The sequence below is a fragment of the Pygocentrus nattereri genome, chromosome 24 (assembly GCF_015220715.1).
Source record: "Pygocentrus nattereri isolate fPygNat1 chromosome 24, fPygNat1.pri, whole genome shotgun sequence".
In the NCBI taxonomy this organism is placed as follows: Eukaryota; Metazoa; Chordata; class Actinopteri; order Characiformes; family Serrasalmidae; genus Pygocentrus; species Pygocentrus nattereri.
In genome coordinates, this window is record NC_051234.1 from 20,813,304 (window position 1) to 20,833,892 (window position 20,589).

At 38.3% G+C, this 20,589-nt stretch overlaps 1 protein-coding gene across 1 annotated transcript in view; it reads right to left on the bottom strand.

Annotated features, from left to right (window-relative positions):
- Nucleotides 1-20,589, bottom strand: part of cntnap2a (contactin associated protein 2a) — a 655,370-nt gene that overhangs the window by 339,047 nt on the left and 295,734 nt on the right. The window contains exons 4-6 of the mRNA XM_017717995.2: nucleotides 14,909-15,056; nucleotides 4,734-4,937; nucleotides 1,657-1,841 (exon numbers count right to left, since the gene is read on the bottom strand). Of these exons, the coding sequence (XP_017573484.2) occupies nucleotides 1,657-1,841; nucleotides 4,734-4,937; nucleotides 14,909-15,056 (537 nt within the window). The remainder of the gene's footprint in view (nucleotides 1-1,656; nucleotides 1,842-4,733; nucleotides 4,938-14,908; nucleotides 15,057-20,589) is intronic.

The window sequence follows — 20,589 nt, forward strand, 5'->3', positions numbered from 1 at the left end:
AGTACATATTTGTACCTTTTCTTAACCTGATGTTTTAAAGCAGGTTTAAATTTACCCCCCCCTGCCCCCCCCACACACACACACTTTCCATTGCTCACTAAGGTAAAAGTGAAAACCCAAGGCTAAAATTAATTAAAAATGTTTTAATGCAAGTGAGTATTGGAGTTTAAGGGGTTAAACAAGTGTGATTCATTCGTCACACAGGCTGCGACCAATTTCCAGTCCACTTAGAATGGCTTTAATAAAGTGATTCTAATTTTTTTCAATACAGGGTCGAACAAACGTGAGACAACAGACTAATTAAAGCGACTCTGATTATTAGTTGCCTGAACAGTGATGTTAATGAGCATTCAGATTTTACTGAATTGGGAAGATGCTCAGTAAAGTCTTAGTTTAGTCAAAAAACACACTCACTGCCATTATCCGCCCCCACTTCAGCAGAACCCAGAGCTTACCCATTCGGCATCTCAGATTGATCTCTTTTCTGCTCAGTTAATTAGACACTTTCCCTTTAATTGGAGCGCATTTGTCTTGAACCGTCCCAGTTGTACTCAGTTGTTGTTCATGAATGCTAACAGAGCTGGAGCTGTGTTCAGTAGACAATGAAAGCATTTCAAATCTGTGGCTTTCACAAGATATTTCCCCTCGTAGCTGAAAATCAATTTTCTATACATCCCACCACTCAGCACATTAATATGCATTATTACTGCATGATCACATTAACACCCCGCTACACCGCCTTAATGTGGATTAATACCATGCTAAGAAAAGACATTTTAAGCAGAAAAATGAGGAAGGATGAAAAACGGAAGAGAAACAAGGCTGACATTATGACTTCTTAACCCTCGGATGCCTAGACAGGAATCTGCAGGCATTTCTATGTTTTAATCTACTCCTCTTCTTTAGATTTTTTTTTTAGGGTTGGCTTCAGTTCAGCGCTGCTTGTCTGAGTAACATTGGGCTCTGATGAGGGTGGTGCCAAAACAAGTGAGCACAGAGGCTTTAACTTGTTTGTTATGGTCAATTCCAGCTGTAGATTTCCATTATAAAAATGATGAACGAGCTAAATAAAATACAGACTCAATAAAAACAGCATGAAACTGCGATGATGATAAATTAAACAACAATTCTAACCCGTATCTAAAAGAAAAGCTCTTTCAATGACAATACATTGGTATGTGGCTTACAGGATAGTGTCATACTGGCTGATGGATCTAAATTAAATGTATTACCTGATGTGCTTGATAATCTAATAACTAGGAATCTAAAATAAGAAAGCTGTATGGTATCCAAAAAATAAAGCTAGAATGGAATGAATATCCAGAATGGGTCAAATTATTAGATGTGGTAATCAAATCTCAATTAAAGATTGACTTGACAATTTGTTACTGTTACTGTAACTAGAAAATTAAAGCATACATATGTATCTTGTAGTTACCAGCATAGCACCAGTGGACCACATCCTACTTGTATTTGCATGAATGCGGTTTTTCAGTACAAAAACATACTCGCTTTTCATTATTCTTCTATAATTAAACGACCCCAGTTCAGTCCGCGTGCAATGCTAAATTTAATATGAAATCAAATTAAATATTTAGTGCCTGTATGAGGCTATTAGTCCTGGGGAGTGTCCAGCCGAATGAGTGCAGCTTGTACCTCATAGTCTAGGTCGAGGTGGTCAAACTCGCCGTTGGTGCGGAAATGCTGAGTGTGCTGGTCAAGGGTGAAATTGACATTTCGTCGGTAGCGTTCAATCACCACTGAGTGCCAGTGATGGTCATCCAACAGGCTGCCGCTGGTCACTGACGTGTGGCCCAGGATGGAGCCGTACTGATTACTGCCTGCATTTCACAAATATAAATAAAAAACAGATGAAGAAACAAATAAATAGGTAAATAAGAATTCTGCATTACATCATATCACACTTTGGTTCAAATTTGGCTAAATTTAAAGTGCACTTCATCAAGATCATCCATATGTTGAACCCTCTATACATATGACCTGCTCTCCATACTTATGGCATGACTATATAGGCTTATAGAGTTATATAGATTCTATAGGCCTTACTCCCTTTGCACTATTCCCTACATGACTCGAAATGACTCTTTAGATAAGAAGGACAACATGCATAACTAAAAGCTAGTTATGTTTGTTTGTAAGTTGACTGGCACTACAATTTGACTACTTTTCTATTGTTAAAAGCAAGAAAACTTCAGTCCATTTTGAGCCGAATAAAGATAAAATAACTTTTTTTTTATACGGCTTTGTTCGAAAGCAAAGGCAAGTGTTCCATTAGAGCTCGTTTGTATTTATTAGCATACAGTTAAGATCGGGTGACACCACAGGGACGCCTAATGGATGTATAACATTTGTGCAATACGCACGCTGGTTATTGTAGTGAGAAAACACTGATGAATGAAAACGTTTGATGAAAAATTTTTTCAAACCAGTTTGAGGGATATAATGCTACACTACATACATAGTTACATACATACATACATACAGAAACACAACTTAATAACACCCTCCATCATCATCAAACTAAAGACAACACATGACACATAACATCTAATGGTTAAACTTTCCTGTCAGCTTCCTGAACCACTTTCAATCCCTGTGGTTTCAAATCTCCCTTAACCTTTCAGGGTCAACACAAAAAAGCAGCTATTTGCAGCTCTGTTAATAACATGATTTCTCAACATCATCACTTCATGCCAATGCTGTCCAAAAAAAACATGCGTCATCATTTTTTTGATTGCTACTTTTCTGTGTCAAAATTTCTTGATGAATGGTCCAAAATTACTAGGAAAACAATCCTTACATTGACAGTTTGGACAGCAAACACAGTCAAAAAAAAAAAAAAGCTGAACAATTATAACTTTTTATTTGGCTTTTGAGGCACACTATGGCTTTAAGAAAAAAAAAAATTACATTAGACAATCAATAATATATATTTCCACATTAATGTGAATTGTGTTCTGAATGTATGCACACAGTTGTGCAGAAACTGTCATGAAAAAAAACCCCACCACATAGCATGTTGGGTGCAAACAGTCCATTATGTCACTCACTTAAGAACCAGTTAAAGCGATTTCCAAAACCGTTTCAAACTTTATAAATTAACTATCCTGAATGTTATTTTTAAAGAGGTTTAATTTCCACCAATTTACCAATTTAGTAAAATTAACGAATCAGAATGGCAATGCAGCTCAGGGTCCAAACAGGTCAATCAGTGCTGCAGCGTTACTCTCCAAAGCTTGGCTAAGTGGTATCTGCTTTCATGATATTGATTCGGCCTAATTGAGAACATTTGGTTTAGTGAATTGAGCTTACTTCAATAAAGCCTGATTATGCTGCAGGTAGCCAATACGACTCGGCTTTGGAATCATGAAATAATCATGAGCTTGTTTCTGCAGTGAGGAGAGATGTATAGTTTCACATAAAAGCACAGGGTGTAGATCTATAGGTATCAGCTATGTGCTCAGATCATGATGAATATTGCTCTCCCCCATGACCTCCTTTAACTCAATATCAGATTAAATGTCACTGAATTTCCACATAACACAATAAAAGACACATTGATGCGAGATGGTGTGCAGTAAATATGGTCAATACTTAAATAAAAAATCCAAGGAATGAATTAGAGTCAGCATGGGCACAATTCAACACGCACATATGTGTCTCATATGTAAACCCCTACATGTAATTATATAGCCCATATGAACATGTAAAAGCCTATACAAACATAGATCAGCCAGAACATTATAACTACCTCCTTGTATCTACTCTCACTGTACATTTATCCAGCTCCACTTACCACAGAATGCTCTTTGTAGTTCAGACTGTTTTCTATCTGTTTCTCTGCATACTTTGCTAGCCCCCTTTTACCCTGCTCTTCAGTGGTCAGGACACCCACTGGACCACCACAGAGCAGGTATTGTTTGGCAGGGTCACTGCAGTGCTGAGAATGATCCACCACTTAAAATAGTGGGTGGTGCTCTAGGGTGGTCATGACCATTGAAGAATAGGGTAAAAGTTGTCAAAAAGTATCAGAGACACAGATGGGCAGACAATTACAGACAGTCTGTAATTGTAGAACTACAAAGTGCACCTATATAGTAAGTGGAGCTGATAAAATGGACAGGTGCACAAACAAGGAGGTGGTTTTAAAATTATGGCTGATCAGTATGTAAAAAACACACACATACACACACACACACGCAAATACACATATATATGTGTGTGAGAGAGAGATTTACAATAAAATATTTAAAAGAACTTTGTTGTGTCTGTCTTGAAGGGTTAAGCCAACACGCACAGAGATATGAATTCACAATGCATTGCTTATTTTTATTTATTTTATTAAGCTTACTGCAAAGATAAACAGCTTCATATATAATTTTCTCAGATAGTCCTTAGTGTCTGAAACCACATAAGCAAGTCTACTTCAGAAGACTTCATGCAATATGAGGGAAATGTGAAGATTTAGGCAGTTTGCATGAAGCTATTTGGTGGGCAATAAGCTTCCATTACATCTTAGAAGTACAGAATGTCCAGATATCAAACATGTCTTGGCTAACTGACCACTTTTGGGTAAATAGATGATAACCTTCAAATCTGCAGGGTAAAAAGAGTGCATATGCACATGGACTTGTTTGAACTCTCTCCCCACATATCTAACTCTTTGTGACGGACGGGTAGTCTGATGATCAGTGATGAGTGAAGGTCCGTACCCAGGTTTATCTGCAGCAACAGTCTGCCTCGACGCAGCTCTAGCGTAATGTAGTCTCCCTGCTGGCCTTCACCGTGGAGGATCACCCCTTCGCTCTCCGCCGTCTTAAACTTCAGAGCTATCACGTCCTTCAGGATCTTCATCTTCTTCATTTTGAAACGGTACGAGATCACCCCCTGGCCGTCAAAGTTAATCACATCGGCCCCTGTGGCGAGAGAGCAGGATTAGAGAGAGCAGGATAGATAGACAGATAGATAAATAGATTGATAGATAGATGGAGAGAGAGAGGGAAAGAAAGGCAGAGTGAGAGAGAGAGAGATCAGGCAAGAAAGACAAGCATAAAAGAGGGGTTAGATAAGTGCTTCCGAGGCGACAGGGTGTCACACCCAGTTTAGGTAAATGGATGGGTTCAGTGAGTATGTGTGAAAATAGCTTGGTGAGGTTTCGCAGATAGACTGCAGCTGGCATCAGATGATAAAGTACAGTGAGGGAGCAGAAAAATTGCAGCAGGCTTCACCTGCTGACAAAGCTGTTCTCCTTATTGTGCAATTTGGGAAGGATTTTTGACCCCTGTCAAAGTGCTGACTGATGCATGCTGGAAGTCATGAATGTAAATGTCTATCAAACCATCTGCCTCATATTCCACACTCTTATTTCCCTTACAGGGGGACCCTAAAGGGACTTCACTTCTGCCTGCAGCTTTAATCTGCACTGAAATTTTGATCCAAACTGAAGTATAGTCTAACAAATTCATGCTCACGTCCAACTCGACAAACAGCACCAAGTTTAGAAGCTGAGCTTTGACACAGTTTCACCTCAATCTGACTGTAGCCTGGCAAGATTATATCCAAGTATGATTGTGGCCTAACAAAATTCTGTCCCAATCTGACCTTAGTCCAACAGAATTCCCTCTGAATCCAACTGTAGCCTGAAAAAATTCTGTCTGAACTCCACTGTAGCTGACAAAATTCTATCTGAACTCCACTGTAGCTGATAAAATTCTGTCTAAACTTGATTGTAGCTGGACAAAATTATTTCTGAATCTAACTGTAGCCTCACAAAATTCTATCTGAACTCCACTGTAGCTGGACAAAATTATTTCTGAATCTAACTGTAGCCTCACAAAATTCTATCTGAACTCCACTGTAGCTGACAAAATTATGTCTGAACTTCACTGTAGCTGACAAAATTCTGTCTGAACTTCACTGTAGCTGACAAAATTCTGTGTGAACTCCACTTTAGCTGACAAAATTCTATCTGAACTCCACTGTAGCTGACAAAATTCTATCTGAACTCCACTGTAGCTGACAAAATTCTGTCTGAACTTCACTGTAGCTGACAAAATTCTGTCTGAACTTCACTGTAGCTGACAAAATTCTGTCTGAACTCCACTGTAGCCTCACAAAATTCTATCTGAACTCCACTGTAGCTGACAAAATTATGTCTGAACTTCACTGTAGCTGACAAAATTCTGTCTGAACTTCACTGTAGCTGACAAAATTCTGTGTGAACTCCACTTTAGCTGACAAAATTCTATCTGAACTCCACTGTAGCTGACAAAATTCTATCTGAACTCCACTGTAGCTGACAAAATTCTGTCTGAACTTCACTGTAGCTGACAAAATTCTATCTGAACTCCACTGTAGCTGATAAAATTCTGTCTGAACTCCACTGTAGCCTCACAAAATTCTGTCTGAACTCCACTGTAGCTGACAAAATTCTGTCTGAACTTCACTGTAGCTGACAAAATTCTGTCTGAACTTCACTGTAGCTGACAAAATTCTATCTGAACTCCACTGTAGCTGACAAAATTCTCTCTGAACTCCACTGTAGCTGACAAAATTCTATCTGAACTCCACTGTAGCTGATAAAATTCTGTCTGAACTCCACTGTAGCCTCACAAAATTCTGTCTGAACTCCACTGTAGCCTCACAAAATTCTGTCTGAACTCCACTGTAGCTGACAAAATTCTGTATGAACTCGACTTTAGCCTGAAACAATTCTGCCTAAACCTGACTGTAGCGGCCTAAAGAGACTCTAGCCCAACAAAATTATGCCCCAGTCTGACTGTAGATCAACAAATTTCTGTTTCAGACCCACTGTAGCTTATTTTTTCCCCCAAACTCAACCAGAACCTAACAAAGGCAGAATAAACACCCACGTTACTACTGATACTGCCTGTTAGGTTACCTTGTGTCAGCAATGACAGCCATCACTAGACGGCTTTATTAAACAACATGAAGAAAAAAGAATATTCTAATTAGCATCTGTCCAGAGGTAAGCTTAAATCAAATTTAATAAATAAGTTTAGCAATGCTTTAAAAAAAATCTTAAAAGTATGTAATTTTCATTGCCTTGCCAACAACACAACTCCAGCTCCAGGTCACCAGATTAAAAAAACTATAAGAAAAAAAAAAGTAATGAGGAGGAAGAATATAGGCAGAAAAAGAGAATCACTGGTCAAACTGAAAACTGATGCATGCAGTTCAAAATCCTTTACATGAGGAAGATGGACTACAGAGAACCCTGTGGATGAAATTTAGCCCTGACCTCAGTCCAACAAATATTACAGAAATAATGACCAAGCCTGACCAAAGCAAAACCTAGCAGGAATAGTCAGGTTCTGCTGGGTTTGGACAAATATTTAATATTTCAAGCTCTACATCTGCCTTCAGCAGCAGTCAATAGTTGATTTCATGACAGCAGCTTACTGGACTTGTTATAGGATTGTATCATCGCCCTAAAAGCTCAAGAGGTAAACTGCTTTAAGCTGAAACAGCTGTTCTCCCAAATCTAATCAATGTTTCAAATCTGGCTCAGCAATGAAGGACAATCGTGAACAGGCTGAAAGAAAACATATACAAGCGTTACCGACATATTCTCCACAGATGAAGCCTGAGGTGGTTGCTGTCCTCTGCCTTGCATAGAGATTGATTAGGTTTGATCCATGCTTAATTAAAATGTAAATGATCTTGTTGATTTCACAGTGAGATTAATGTTGACTGCTCTCAATCTTGGAAAGGGGGAAGGCCAGTAAAGAAATATACACACATCGTACACTCCAGGAGGGTCTTACTGAACACAGTCCACTGAAGAACGAGAATATTTGTAGTGGGTAGTGCTGGATAATTACATTCCTATAATTACTCAGCACACAATATTTTTCAAATATGCAGGACTGTGCAAGACCACCCTCATTTATGTGATTCCCAGTCAATTTCTAGCCATTAAGTTGTTCATTTTTCAAGAGATATTTCTGAGGATTTATAATCTGCTTGCATACGTAAGGAGCAGGGTTCATAAACCTCTTCCAAGGTTAAATTCAAACACTTTTCCAGCACCTTACAGCTGTAGTAAATTACATATTTATACAAATACGTACTCAAAATAAATAATTCAATCTTTTATCACATTAAAAAGAACTGGTATTATGTTATAAAAACCATAACTGTGTTTGGTAGTAGCAGAGGGATATGAAATTAAAGCAAAACACATACATTTTATGTTTCAAAATGTTTGTAAGTAGACTTTCCTTGCTGTCTAACCTTGCTGAGTCAGGATAAATTCTTGACAATTTGACAATAAATTCTTTACTGAAAACGTCAGAAATAACATTCACCTTTGAGGTAGACAGTCAATCAGCTCTATATCCTTTTTCCACAGTATTGTGCAAATCAAAGCAATAGAAATCGTGTTTAGTTACAACTTGAGAACACACTAGCAGATCGTAGTCACACGCTAGCTAGCGGGGTACGGGTCGAGAGCGAGCTCTTTGAGACAGGTCTTCTAAGTCAGTGGTCAACAACCAAGCATTTAGAAGAGCCAATTTGTGAGCCACAGTATTTCATGTCAATTCTACCATCTTGGCTGTAAATATGACTCAGTATGTGCTAATGTACTAGTATAGGCTAAAACATATATAATATAAAGCATAGACTTACTTTGCTTTAAGCCTAAGGTCAGCTATAGCCGCGCTTCTCGCATCTTTATCAGGAAACTTTTCAACAAAAATAGAAGTTTCTTGTAAAACATCTCTTAACATTTGACGTTTTTACGAGGCCGCTTCTCATTCTCCAGCTTCTTTGTCAAAATTTTCTATTCCACCTTAAACGGCGCCTGACATGCCAGAATGCAACTGCTGCGCCATTTAAGGTGGAACGGGAAAATTCAACCAAGAATTTGACTTCAGCCTGCGACTTTTTAGTGTTTGACAGTTTCTTGTTGCAGATTAAATGCATCCAGAAACCAGCTGGAGTCATTATAAATACAAATAAATCCATTTGTCTCCAATGTTCATCTCAAATCTCTCTTCCTGTCTTTTTGTTAGCTACTGGCGAGGTTAGACTTGTCTGCGTTGTTGTGGTGATCAGCAGTCTGTGCTAATCTTCAGGGTTAAAGGGTGAAATAGCAGTTTTACATTAACTCCAGCTTTAAGACAATTTACTGTTAAAGCTGTGTTAGAATGATCAGCAGAGCTTTATTCTTGTACAAGAATGTCATTTTGCTGTGGAGCTGCAACAGGGCAGTAAAAGCAGCTCATGTTACTGACCCCTGCTTTAGAGAAATGCAGACTGTTAGGGTGATCCTCTCCACAGTGGTATAACGAAGAGCTGTACGGCGGCCAAAAGAGTCGGCACTTCTGGATGAGGCGAAATTTCCATCACTATTACACACGCAGATGCGCGAGAAATCCCTGGTGGAGCAGTTTTCATTTTAGACTGTGACTTATTTTATTTACTCATCTAATATCTGAACTATTCAGTCAAAAAGCACTTTATCCAAAATTCTAGCACATTTCAAACCTGGAAAATAGAACATTAAAATCCAAGCATTTTCACAGATTTCAAGCAGCCACATGAACCCTGAAGGAGAAAGTCAATTTAAAATAAGTGAAAAAACTGTAGTTTCAAAAAAATGCAAAAAAAATATCTAAAAGCTAACAAGAAAATGGGACTCTGTTTGACCCTGATCTGGTAGACCACCAAAACTGTCCCCATATTTGATATTGCTTTCATATTTGAGAGAAAAGAGAAAATCAGCCTCCACTGTTACTTCAGACCTGAACACATCCACAGCCATCCTTCCACTGTGGGAACTCAACACTATGAGTCTGAAAGGATGCGTAGCTCTTAAGAAGCTCTTATGGAGAAAATGAAATAGATGTATCAAATAAAGAAGCTCCACGTGTTCTCCGAACGATAGACCGACCACCCCAGAGTCCAGACCTCAATACCGCTGAATGTGTGTGAAATTATTTGGATGGTGAGGCAAAATGCAAAACCAACCTTTAAGACTGAACTTGATATATATATATATATATATATACCCTTACATAGGTCTTTACATAGATCTGTTTACATAAATCTGTCTGTTACATCGGCCTTTATAAATATCTATATATCTATATCATAATCTTATGGCATTGGATGATAAGTTGGCATTCATAAAGTGAAACAAACCTATTCTTCCTGATTAAAACACCTGATGGTGTTTGCTTTGCTCTGATCTGCTTAAAATTACACCACAGGGAATCTTACACAGCGCTGCATACTTTTCACATGTCAGAGAGGAAGATTTAGTTTTTAAAACTGTTCTTTTGAAACAATTTGTAAATGGCATACAGTGTAGGTGACTATGTTTCTGTTATCCATCAGTAGTGCTAACACCAAAAGTATAGATGATACAGATTACCCATGACTGGTACTGGGGCCAACTGAACAAGCTGAAGTTGACAAAACTTAATTTCAAAGGACAGAAAAATAGCATGCTGTTTTTCACACTGAATGCACCATGCTATGACAGATGAAAGCTTCCGTACTGTCAAACAGCCTGAATATTCTGAAAGAACTGGATTTCAAAGTGAAATCTGGCCTTAGATAACAATTGGAACAACTGTATTAAAAGTCAGGAACAGCCGTAAGCACCGATATGAACGTGTGTTTATTTTTAGACTCGTATTAGAGCCCTAAATAGTCTCTAGAAATGACAGTTAACTGCAATCTGGGTACAATCGAAACACATTACACCACAAAAACAGCTAGAAACGCCTACATCTAGAGGCATCATCTATTTTAAAATGCAAACTTAAACTGGTCCACAGACTGTTAAACTTAAACTGGTCCTGAAATTGAAGAAAAATCCAATGTAATTACCAGGTCTTATGGGCGTTATGAGATAAAAAATCTAACCTCAAAGATGCAGTGGAGTGTAGTACGTGGATATATGGGTATGCATAAGTGCATGTGTTCCAGTTCATTTGAATCAAATGGTATTAAAAGTGAGAAAAAGCCACACATCCACAACCCTTACAGCACCTCAAAATATCTACATGAATTAGGATGTAAGCACAATTTGGTGGCCGTCTCCCCATATCATACAACGAAACAGCTAAAGCCATCTACATCTAGTGCATTTAGCCATTTTAAAATGCTTCATTGAAAGAATGTATTGTTAATGTATCAAAAATATTCTCATCTATTATCATTATCCCATCATTTTCTATCATGTGTCACTGGCTACATAAAATAGGACACACACACACACACACACACACACACACACACAACTGTATGCAAATTACATTTTTGTTGATTTTCTAAGTGAAAAGAAGTTTACACTAATAAAGAACACATGTTAGAGATAATTATTGTTTAGTTGCTGAATGGCAAAATAACAAATTGGAAGAAATTAAACATGAAATGTGATCTGAGCAAAAGTCACAGCACGACATACTTTATGTTTCAATTTCCAGAATGTTAAGATTATCAAAATGAAACTTATTATATTAATGTTATTTGTATTTATTCTAGTTATGTTCTGACAAAAACACTTAATGACCAGATATTTTCAGAACAAATATAATTAAGGACAATAATATATATATATATATATATATATATATATATATATATATATATATATATATATATGCACACACACACACACATATGATTAAATTCTCTGCTCCTTATTCAGAACTCACTCCTACATTGATGTGTTTTGTCCAGTTGCTCCTGCTCACCCTATTCACTCGGTCCACTCTTTCCATCAGGCCGTTCTCTTTTCACCCCATCACCAGTGCGTTCATCCATCTCGCCGCGATCAACAAGGTCAGAGCAGCGGCTTTATTCTCATTTTGGCCTTCATCTCCAGCACAACTCCTTCTTATCTAACTCCTATTATTTCTCCCTTTCAGTGCCCGAGGAAAGGGGCTCTCTCTATTTCTTTAAATGCACGTCTTATTTACTTTTACTCAACAGTCGCTGAATTTTCTGGACAGTAAAGAGAGGAGGAGAGAAGACTTAAAAGTAAAAAAAGAAAAAGTATATTTTGTGTGTGAGAGATATAAAAATGGAGAGTTCTGTATGCGGACGCTCCTGTCTGTAATCTGTTAGTGGCAGGCCATCTTTATCAATGTCACTGATCGGCTATAGGAGATGACGGAGGAATATGAAGGCGTTCAGCAGCTCTGAGTGAACGAGGACGAGACACATCCTGACAAGAAAATCAGCAGCAGCCGACCCCCTTAGCTTTTACTCCACAACACAGAGTGCTTTGAAGAATGATGCATATCTGAAGCTACCAGGCTTCATTCATATCCGTCATAAACACAAACACAGGGAAAAGCCCTGCCTGCAGTGGCTTTATTTACACTATTATTATTTGAAGGGGTAGCACAAAAGCAGTTTGTGCATACAATACACACACACACACACACAATATATATATATATATATATATATATATATATATATATAAATACACACATATGTAAATGAGCTCTGTTGTGATTGGCTGTCCTGTTTTGTGCCTCATTAATAAAGCCCTCAGAGCTGAAACACTCCTTATAACTTCAGCGTGAATGGGCAGAGCTAACCTGCTATAGGCTGAATAGGTGGATATATAAATGTAAATTTTTTGTGACATCACAAAAACAATGAATAAGCCACTTTTACAGCTTAGTTTTCATGTTTGGACTGTGTGAATTGGGGAGTAAATGGCACACTTTGAAACTTTGATAATATTTATATAACATCAAACTCTTCCATTTCAAGAACATGAGGAAAATTAGATTTTTACATTTTATGGGCTTTTTAAAAGGCTGAAATGCATCTGTTAGGACAAGTTGAAATTAAAGTCTTGTTGACTTGGCATCAATGAGAGCAAGTTTTGCCTTCAAAATGACAAGAGGGAAAAAAGAGAAAAGAGACAAAACACGGTCAATAGATATTTGCTGTTGCTGCGGTGAGAGGTCAAATCAGAACCTTCACTCTGGAATGTGAAAATAAATATACAGTGGATAATTACATTACTGTAATTAGAGAAACATGCATGTCACTTTGAAATCTAATGTGTGCGGGTGTTAATTGAAATTTGTTATCAAGATCAATTTGGCAACACTTAATAAGATGAGAGTGTGGAATTTGTCATGGATTTCATTCCATCTTCACAAAAAAACCCCAAAAAAACAACAAAAAAAACCAACAGAGTGGGTTGATGCTACACGTATGTAATTTCATCTTTATCCAGTGCCAACGGCACTATTCCCATAATTAATACACATGCGGATTGAATTTAAAATGAAAAATAAAGGGCAATGTGGCTCCTGCACACTTTTTAAACGATTCAGCAATTCAGTGTACAAACATGCACAGACTGGCCATTTTATTAAGTTTATCTGTGGCTCTGCATACTTTGTTATTCGCCTTCACCGCCTTTTTCAATGGTCAGAGCAGGTTTTATTTGGGTGGTGGATCATTCTCAGCACTGCAGTGACAGTGACATGGTGGAGGCGTGTTAGTGTCAGTTGTGCTGGTGTGAGTGGATCAGACACAACAGTGCTGTTGTCCACCTGGTAGATGTAAAGTCAGAGACGATAGCTCATCTGCTGCTGCACAGTTTGTGTTGGTCATCCTCTAGTCCTTCATCACTGGTCACAGAACGCCACAGACAAGACGCTGCTGGCTGGATATTTTTGGTTGGTGGACTATTCTGAGTCCAGAAGTGACACTGAGGTGTTTAAAAACTCCAGCAGCACCACTGTGTCTGATCCACTTAGACCAGCGCAGCACACACTAACACATCACCACCATGTCAGTGTTACTGCAGTGCTGAGGATAATCCAACACCCAAATAATACCTGTTCTGTGAGGGTCGTGTGGTCATCCTCACCACTGAAGAACAGGGTAAAATGGGGCTCACAAAGTATGCAGAGAAACAGATGGACAAGAGTCTGTAACTGTAGAAATACAAAGTGCATCTATATGGGAAGTGGAGCTGATATAATCGACAATGAGTGTAGAAACAAAGAGGTGTACTTTATGAAGCAGTCGGTCAGTGTAAACTGTGTATGATAAAGTAATAATTTCTCAAGGAAAAGAACTGGAACCAGATGGAGGAGGTCATGGCAAATATATATTCACTGCTTCTGTTTAAACATGCAACACAGGTTGGAGAAGGCAACAGCTTTTTGATGCAGACAGAAACTTAATTTCTCTGATTATGAATTATGCAAAACTTCAAGGCAACAAAAATAGCTGCTTCTACTCAGTAGATGACACCTAGATTTCATAGATGTCATTGACACATGGGATGCTGAAGATAACGGAAGTGTTGCTCAGAAATACTGAGTGGAAAAGGAGACTCAGTGCAGAGACCATGACCCGTTTCAGTTTTATTGAATACTTACTGAATAAGCTGGTTCATTTATGAGACCCAATGCGTTATAAATTAACATATCGTCCACAAACTTAAATATGACATGTGTCTGCTAATTTTAGCAAACAATTTCTGTTTATTATGCAAGTTAAACATACTGGCATTAATTATGGGATATAAAAATGTGCCAAAACCTTTGCACAGGCTACATTATGAATTTTATTTTTTTCCCCAAAAAATGTTAAGTTCAGCAACTAAACTCAAACTTAAAATGTGCAGAAGTGTGTTCTCTATACAGAACGTGCTAACGTATTTTTACTCAGAAAATCCAGGGGTCAGCAACATTCGGCTCTTTTACTGCCCTGTTGCGGTAAAAATATGTAAAAATAAAATAATGCTATTTTGCAGTAAAATAAAGCTCTGCTGATCGTTCAACAACTTAAACTACAGCTTGTATTCACAGGCTGTGATGAACATCCTGAAAGTCTAAAGTGGTGTACTTCAGGGTGCTGTACTCACAGTATGGACAGCCGTAGATTTCGATTCGGAGACCTATCCGACCCTCTTCGCTCCAGTCCAGAGGGATGATGCGGAGGTACCGGGCCACGATGGCGTGCTGCAGGTCGTGTCGCACCACGCTCTCTGTGTTGGAGTTACCTGTAAACGCCTGTGAAATAAAACCAAACAAATCTTCAATGCTCAGTTACCTGTCTTCATAGCTTTTTACAGCATCAAAAGCTAGCCATCCACAGGTATCAAATACGCATTCAGAAGATGAACAGCTGTGTTCACAGACAACTGAAAAATCATGCCTACAAAGATAAAACGATGTGTTCTTAACCCAGCTAGAAGAATCAGCATAAACCAGCAAAACCAGTATATGTTGTGTTTTTGGGTGCTAGTATGCTGGTCAGCAGCAATAGGTGTTAATATGCTGGCAAACCACCATGTTGTGTTTGGGAAGCTGGGTGACCAGCTAAACCAGCAACAGACCAGCGTAAACCATCATAAATCAGCTATCAGGGAATTCATGCCGGTCTGTGTTGTTTTTCCTTTACAGCAGGGAATGGTAGGACAGCCAGGATCACCCAGAGCAAAGGAAAAACAAGCTTTGCTGAAAAACTTTCAACATGGCGAACATAGTGAGATGTTACACATCAGCTGAAAACTTTAATATTTGACATATTTGAAAGAGAGCTATGTGGTTTTTTGGTAAGTAAAGTTTACAAAAAAGTCATTTTGCTTACATATTTAGCCAGTAGTTATTGTAGATATTGTATTGTGTTGTAGATATTCATACATTAGCATGCTAGCTACCTCTCTCTCTCCAGGCTATTGCATGAAATAGTCAGCTAGCTAACTAACTTGCTAGCATTTTGGCTTAGAAAATGTTCCCTTTGTAGGGTATCCTTGGAAAATTAGTGAGAATTATGAGGATTTATTGGTGGTCAGCTGTCACTAGCTAGCTATTTCAGCTCTTAGCTACGTCGTCATCATTCCTAGTATAATTTTTTTCAGCAGCAGTGGTGAGTAGCCCAAAAGAGAGGCAACCAAACTAGTTGTAGTTGACTTTCCACCCTGCTTGAAATACAGCTAGAACCATCATAATAACTACATATAAAGATTTACTTACATTTTTGGTCAATTTCTGTCACTCTAAAGTGACTAACTTTGCTAATTTGCCACAATGCTTGTTAATTAGCTTAACTTACTGGCTGACAGGAAACAGTATACAGCACTGCTCTGCATCAACAATCACTAAACATCTAAATTTCCACAGACTCATGAATAGAGTCAAGTGGGAAAATGTGTATAAAACAACTTGTTCTCTGGAGGCAAGCATAAATCATAAAGCATAAATGGTAATGATGCTAGCGGAAGCTTATGTCACCTTAGGAAGCTATTTACAAAGTACTAATCCAAAAGACAGCAGTCAATGCATCAACATAGCATTCAAGCTTACATTCTGGTGCACTTACTGGTGCTTGGTGACTTTTCTTAATATTAGGAGATTTTAAGCTAGCAAACTGTATTTCCTATTGTGGTTTTTTTTTTTTTTTTTGGAAACGTCTCAGTTCTGCAAGGAATGGGAGAAGACCAAAGTCAAAGAGTTCTGAGAACTCGTATATTCATCCCTGAGACTAAGATCTCTGGTCATTTCTCAGAAGATTTGAATGATGTAGGTCTCGAAAGTTGCAACAAAGTATAAAGAGCTTTAAAAGAGATCTCATCTTATATGGTGCCTGCTTAAAGACCAACCAACCCTGAGCACAGCAGGTCAATGTGGGTTTTAGCGCTCTCGCTGTGGTCGTCCCCAGGCCATTCTCCGAAACTCTGGGGCATCAGGACCGCAGAGGATGTGTGAGGCAATGGGCTATAGGGATCAGTCAGCCTGCTCTTTAACCCATGCTGGACTTTTCCCTGCCTCTTGTGTCACACAGAGCCAGAGATTGAGCTGACCACCCATTCAGCAGAAAGGACTCGGTAGTGATATGGAGTGTATGGGATCAGAGATAAGCAGCCCACTGCCACTAGACTCAAATGATGCGGATTACAGGCCTCGGCCCTAAAGCGGACCACCGAGCAGAGGCTTTGCTCTACAAACTGGGATTTCTCCACTGGAACAATTGTCATTATTGGAGCTGTAAAAGCAACTTTCATGTTGGGTCTGCTATGTGGGCTTATTATTTAATGTTAATAATTTTCTGGAAAGAGTGGCTAGAGGTTTAACTTTTGAAACAAGGAGGAATATACAATATTTTATTGGTTTATTTTTTAGTTGCCAGTAAATGAGAACATTTGTCTACTGTTACATTCACCTGTTACTGTAACAATAGAAACATATTTTCCATCATCCTGGTCATCTTCCCTTTAAGTGCAGTTAACAAGCTAGTTAACTTTATAATCATAAAAAGTAAAATGACCAAAGTAAACACTTACAGAACTACTGCATTAGAATGTTACAGAAAATGTGATTTTCACCAAAATTACAGTCTTGCTTGAATTACCAAATAGTTTAGCAAAAAAATACATTTTACTACTTTATCATTAATTAAAATTAGTGCAGTAGGCCTTTTTGCATGCAACGTCACTGCTGACTTTGTCTCATCAGATGAGTGAGACCTCTGAGATTGATGGTGTGTATATATTTTAGATTATTAGCTTCATTTTACTGTTTTTGTATTATTATTTTTTTTTTTTTGCCAAAAGTAAAATATATAGCTCTCATCATTCATATGAACACATAATGCATTGGTCAGTGAGAAGTCCATTAACATTTGGCCATTAACAATAACTACAGGTTTAGTATCCTACCACATTGTCATGCTCTAGCTTAACAAACTGTCAGAATATGTCTTTCCAGATAAACTACACATGTGCAAATGCATGCTATTTTTATATATTCATGAGTTCAGATTGTGAAACTGTATTTTAATTTTTTTTTTTACATTCTGTTTCAGGTATGTTGCCCCCTAATTTGTCAAATTTTAAAATGTAGCTTTACAGTGTATTTTGCTTCATAATAATCATGCAACTCCAAGCAAATTATTTATATATATTTGTTTATAGGGTTAGGGTCTTAAAACATTAACAATGTGGGCAAAGCTACTGGTCAGATTACCTTTTCTTGATTTTCTGAGTATGTTCAAATTTCTTCTACAGGCAACAAATGGAAATATGGCATTTTTTATTTTTTTGCTGAGTTTAACATATTGGAAAAAAAAAACATGAAATATAAAATGTTTTGAAAGTTTGCCATATTTTATGTTTTAGTTTTTTTTCACTGTAAATGGCAGTATGATGAAATATGCACACATATGTACAGTCAGTTTTTTAATATTTACATATGTCAGAAATATATGCAAATACTTTATAAACTTTATATGTTTTACAGAAATATATATTTTTGGCATATTGGGTGAACTGCAAAAAAAAAACAAAACGTAAAATCATCTGTTGCCAGTGTCGGCACTGGCAACAGCAACAGGCTAATTATCTGTTTATCATCATCATATCAGGAATCCTGGAATACTACAAGGCTTTGATGCAGAAATAATCCTTTTTCTGAGTTATCTGTAACATTAACTTTATTTTTTGGCCCAAAACTCAATTCTCCCTGACCAAATATCAGTCTAGGCTGATTTTGTCAGTTGCAGCCCGAGCACATTCATTTCTCCGTCTGCCTCCAGTTGGGAAAAAATGTTTGAAACTAAGGGCCAGAATGAGTCAATTCTGTCGCAGTTAATTCCAGCTCGAGTTGGGGACTTAAAATAGCCAGCAAGTGTGTAATTAGTTGGCCAAATGTGAAGCCACAGCGAAAGCTTAGCTGTCTGGCATATTGTTTAATCAAGCACCTTCACAATTTAAAGCAAAAAAGGCTGAACAGAGATAGAGCTGCTCCTTCATTAGCAGTGGAGCCTGGCTTTAGACAGCAAGCCGGCTGTAACTATCACGAGGCACACATTTATTGGTTCTCTCAGTATAATTAATGCAGGCGCAACTTATTACACTTTCCAAAGCCCAACAGAGTGCCTGAATTTTCGCTTTGAATTTTGGCCTGTACTGTAAAGGCCCTCCGAGAAAGAAATTAACCAAGTCTTACCTAAGATACTGTCAACAATACATCCATTCTTAAACTGATAACAAACAAACAGTTGGTGAGCGTGTATGTCCACAGCATGTGGAATTGTGCTACTGTGTTACACTGACTAAAAGAAGCTCCATGGTGCCTTTATTGTTGGATGCACTGCAAATGTTTCTGAGCAACACATTCAGAGCACAATACACATGTCTAGGCATGTACAATCATATGCAAAATTTCTGGTCAGTTAACGTGTTTTGTTGGTTTTCTAAGTGAAAATAAGCTCACACATCCTCTACAAAGAGCACACTTCTGCACATTTTCATGTGTAATTCTGGTAGAAATGTAAGGTCCATCAAAGCCAGCATAGCTGGTCATGCTCCCAGTTTTTTCACCAGAGCTTTAGAACTTATTAACCATAGTGGACACTGTGCTTTAAACTTAAGCTGAAACTAGCAAATCTCCTTTACTGCAAGACTGAATAATTTCTTTGCACCATAATACTTTTGCATAACGGTAGTGCACATCATTCTTTAATATACTGTAAACAATAGTTATGCCCTGGTGACACTATTTTGAGTGGTCCTTTTGGGATGAAAAACACTCAACAGACGCTTAGTAACATGTCAGAAACATATGAGGGTTGGGATTAGGAATTGGGTTGAGATTAAGGTTAGCGTTAGGATTAGGGTCAGGGTTAGGTTTGGTTTTTGGGTTAGGTTGGGTTAGGTTAGGTTTTGCGTAAAGGAAGTAACATATCAACACATCTTAATATAAGTAATCTATCAACAGTACATTGTCAAGATATTCAACGTGGTGTATTCAAATGCTTCACTACCGCTACTTCACTGATATGCTGTGTTACTGATAATCTGTTAAGAATATATTAATCATCTACAAAAGGACCACTCCACATAAAGTGTTACATTTACAGCATTTGACACACACTGCTATCCAGAGCGACTTACAATTGGATCTTTTTTACACAGGTAGGTGAAGGCAGTGTTAGGAGTCTTGCCCAAGGACTCTTATTGGTATAGTGTCAGGTGTTGGCCCAGGTGGGGATTGAACCCCAGCCTACAGCGTAAAAGGCAGCGATGTTACCCACTACGTTATACCATCTAGTGTTACTACGTGCCTCATCAGCATATACGTACATACATTCATCTCTTCAGCTCCTTTCACATTGGCTGTTTTTGATATTTTTTGTTCTATTTATTCCAGTTTTTATTTGTCCCTTGTTTAAGATGATGATGTGGTACCTGCTTGGCATCTCTGCCTGCCGCACCTCCTCCAGTGCACTTAGAGTCAGCTGCAGGGTAATCAGCTGGTGCCACCGTTCATTGATGTTTCGCCCCCAGACCAGTACATCTTGCGGTGGGGGGGCAGTGGCTTTTGTGGGGATGTCTCCCCGCCACCCCCTGCAGCTGCCCTCATTAGGGTGTTGAACCCCAACTCCTATCCCTCCTCCATAACCAGAGCTAGTAGCTTGCCTTCTCTGCCTCCTCAGCCAGTTCCTTGATGAACTTCTTTAGGCTTGTCCACATGGAGAAGCTGGATTGTGGATTTCCCCACAAAGCCCCTACAACTGACTTCCACCGGGTGGATGGTCATGAAC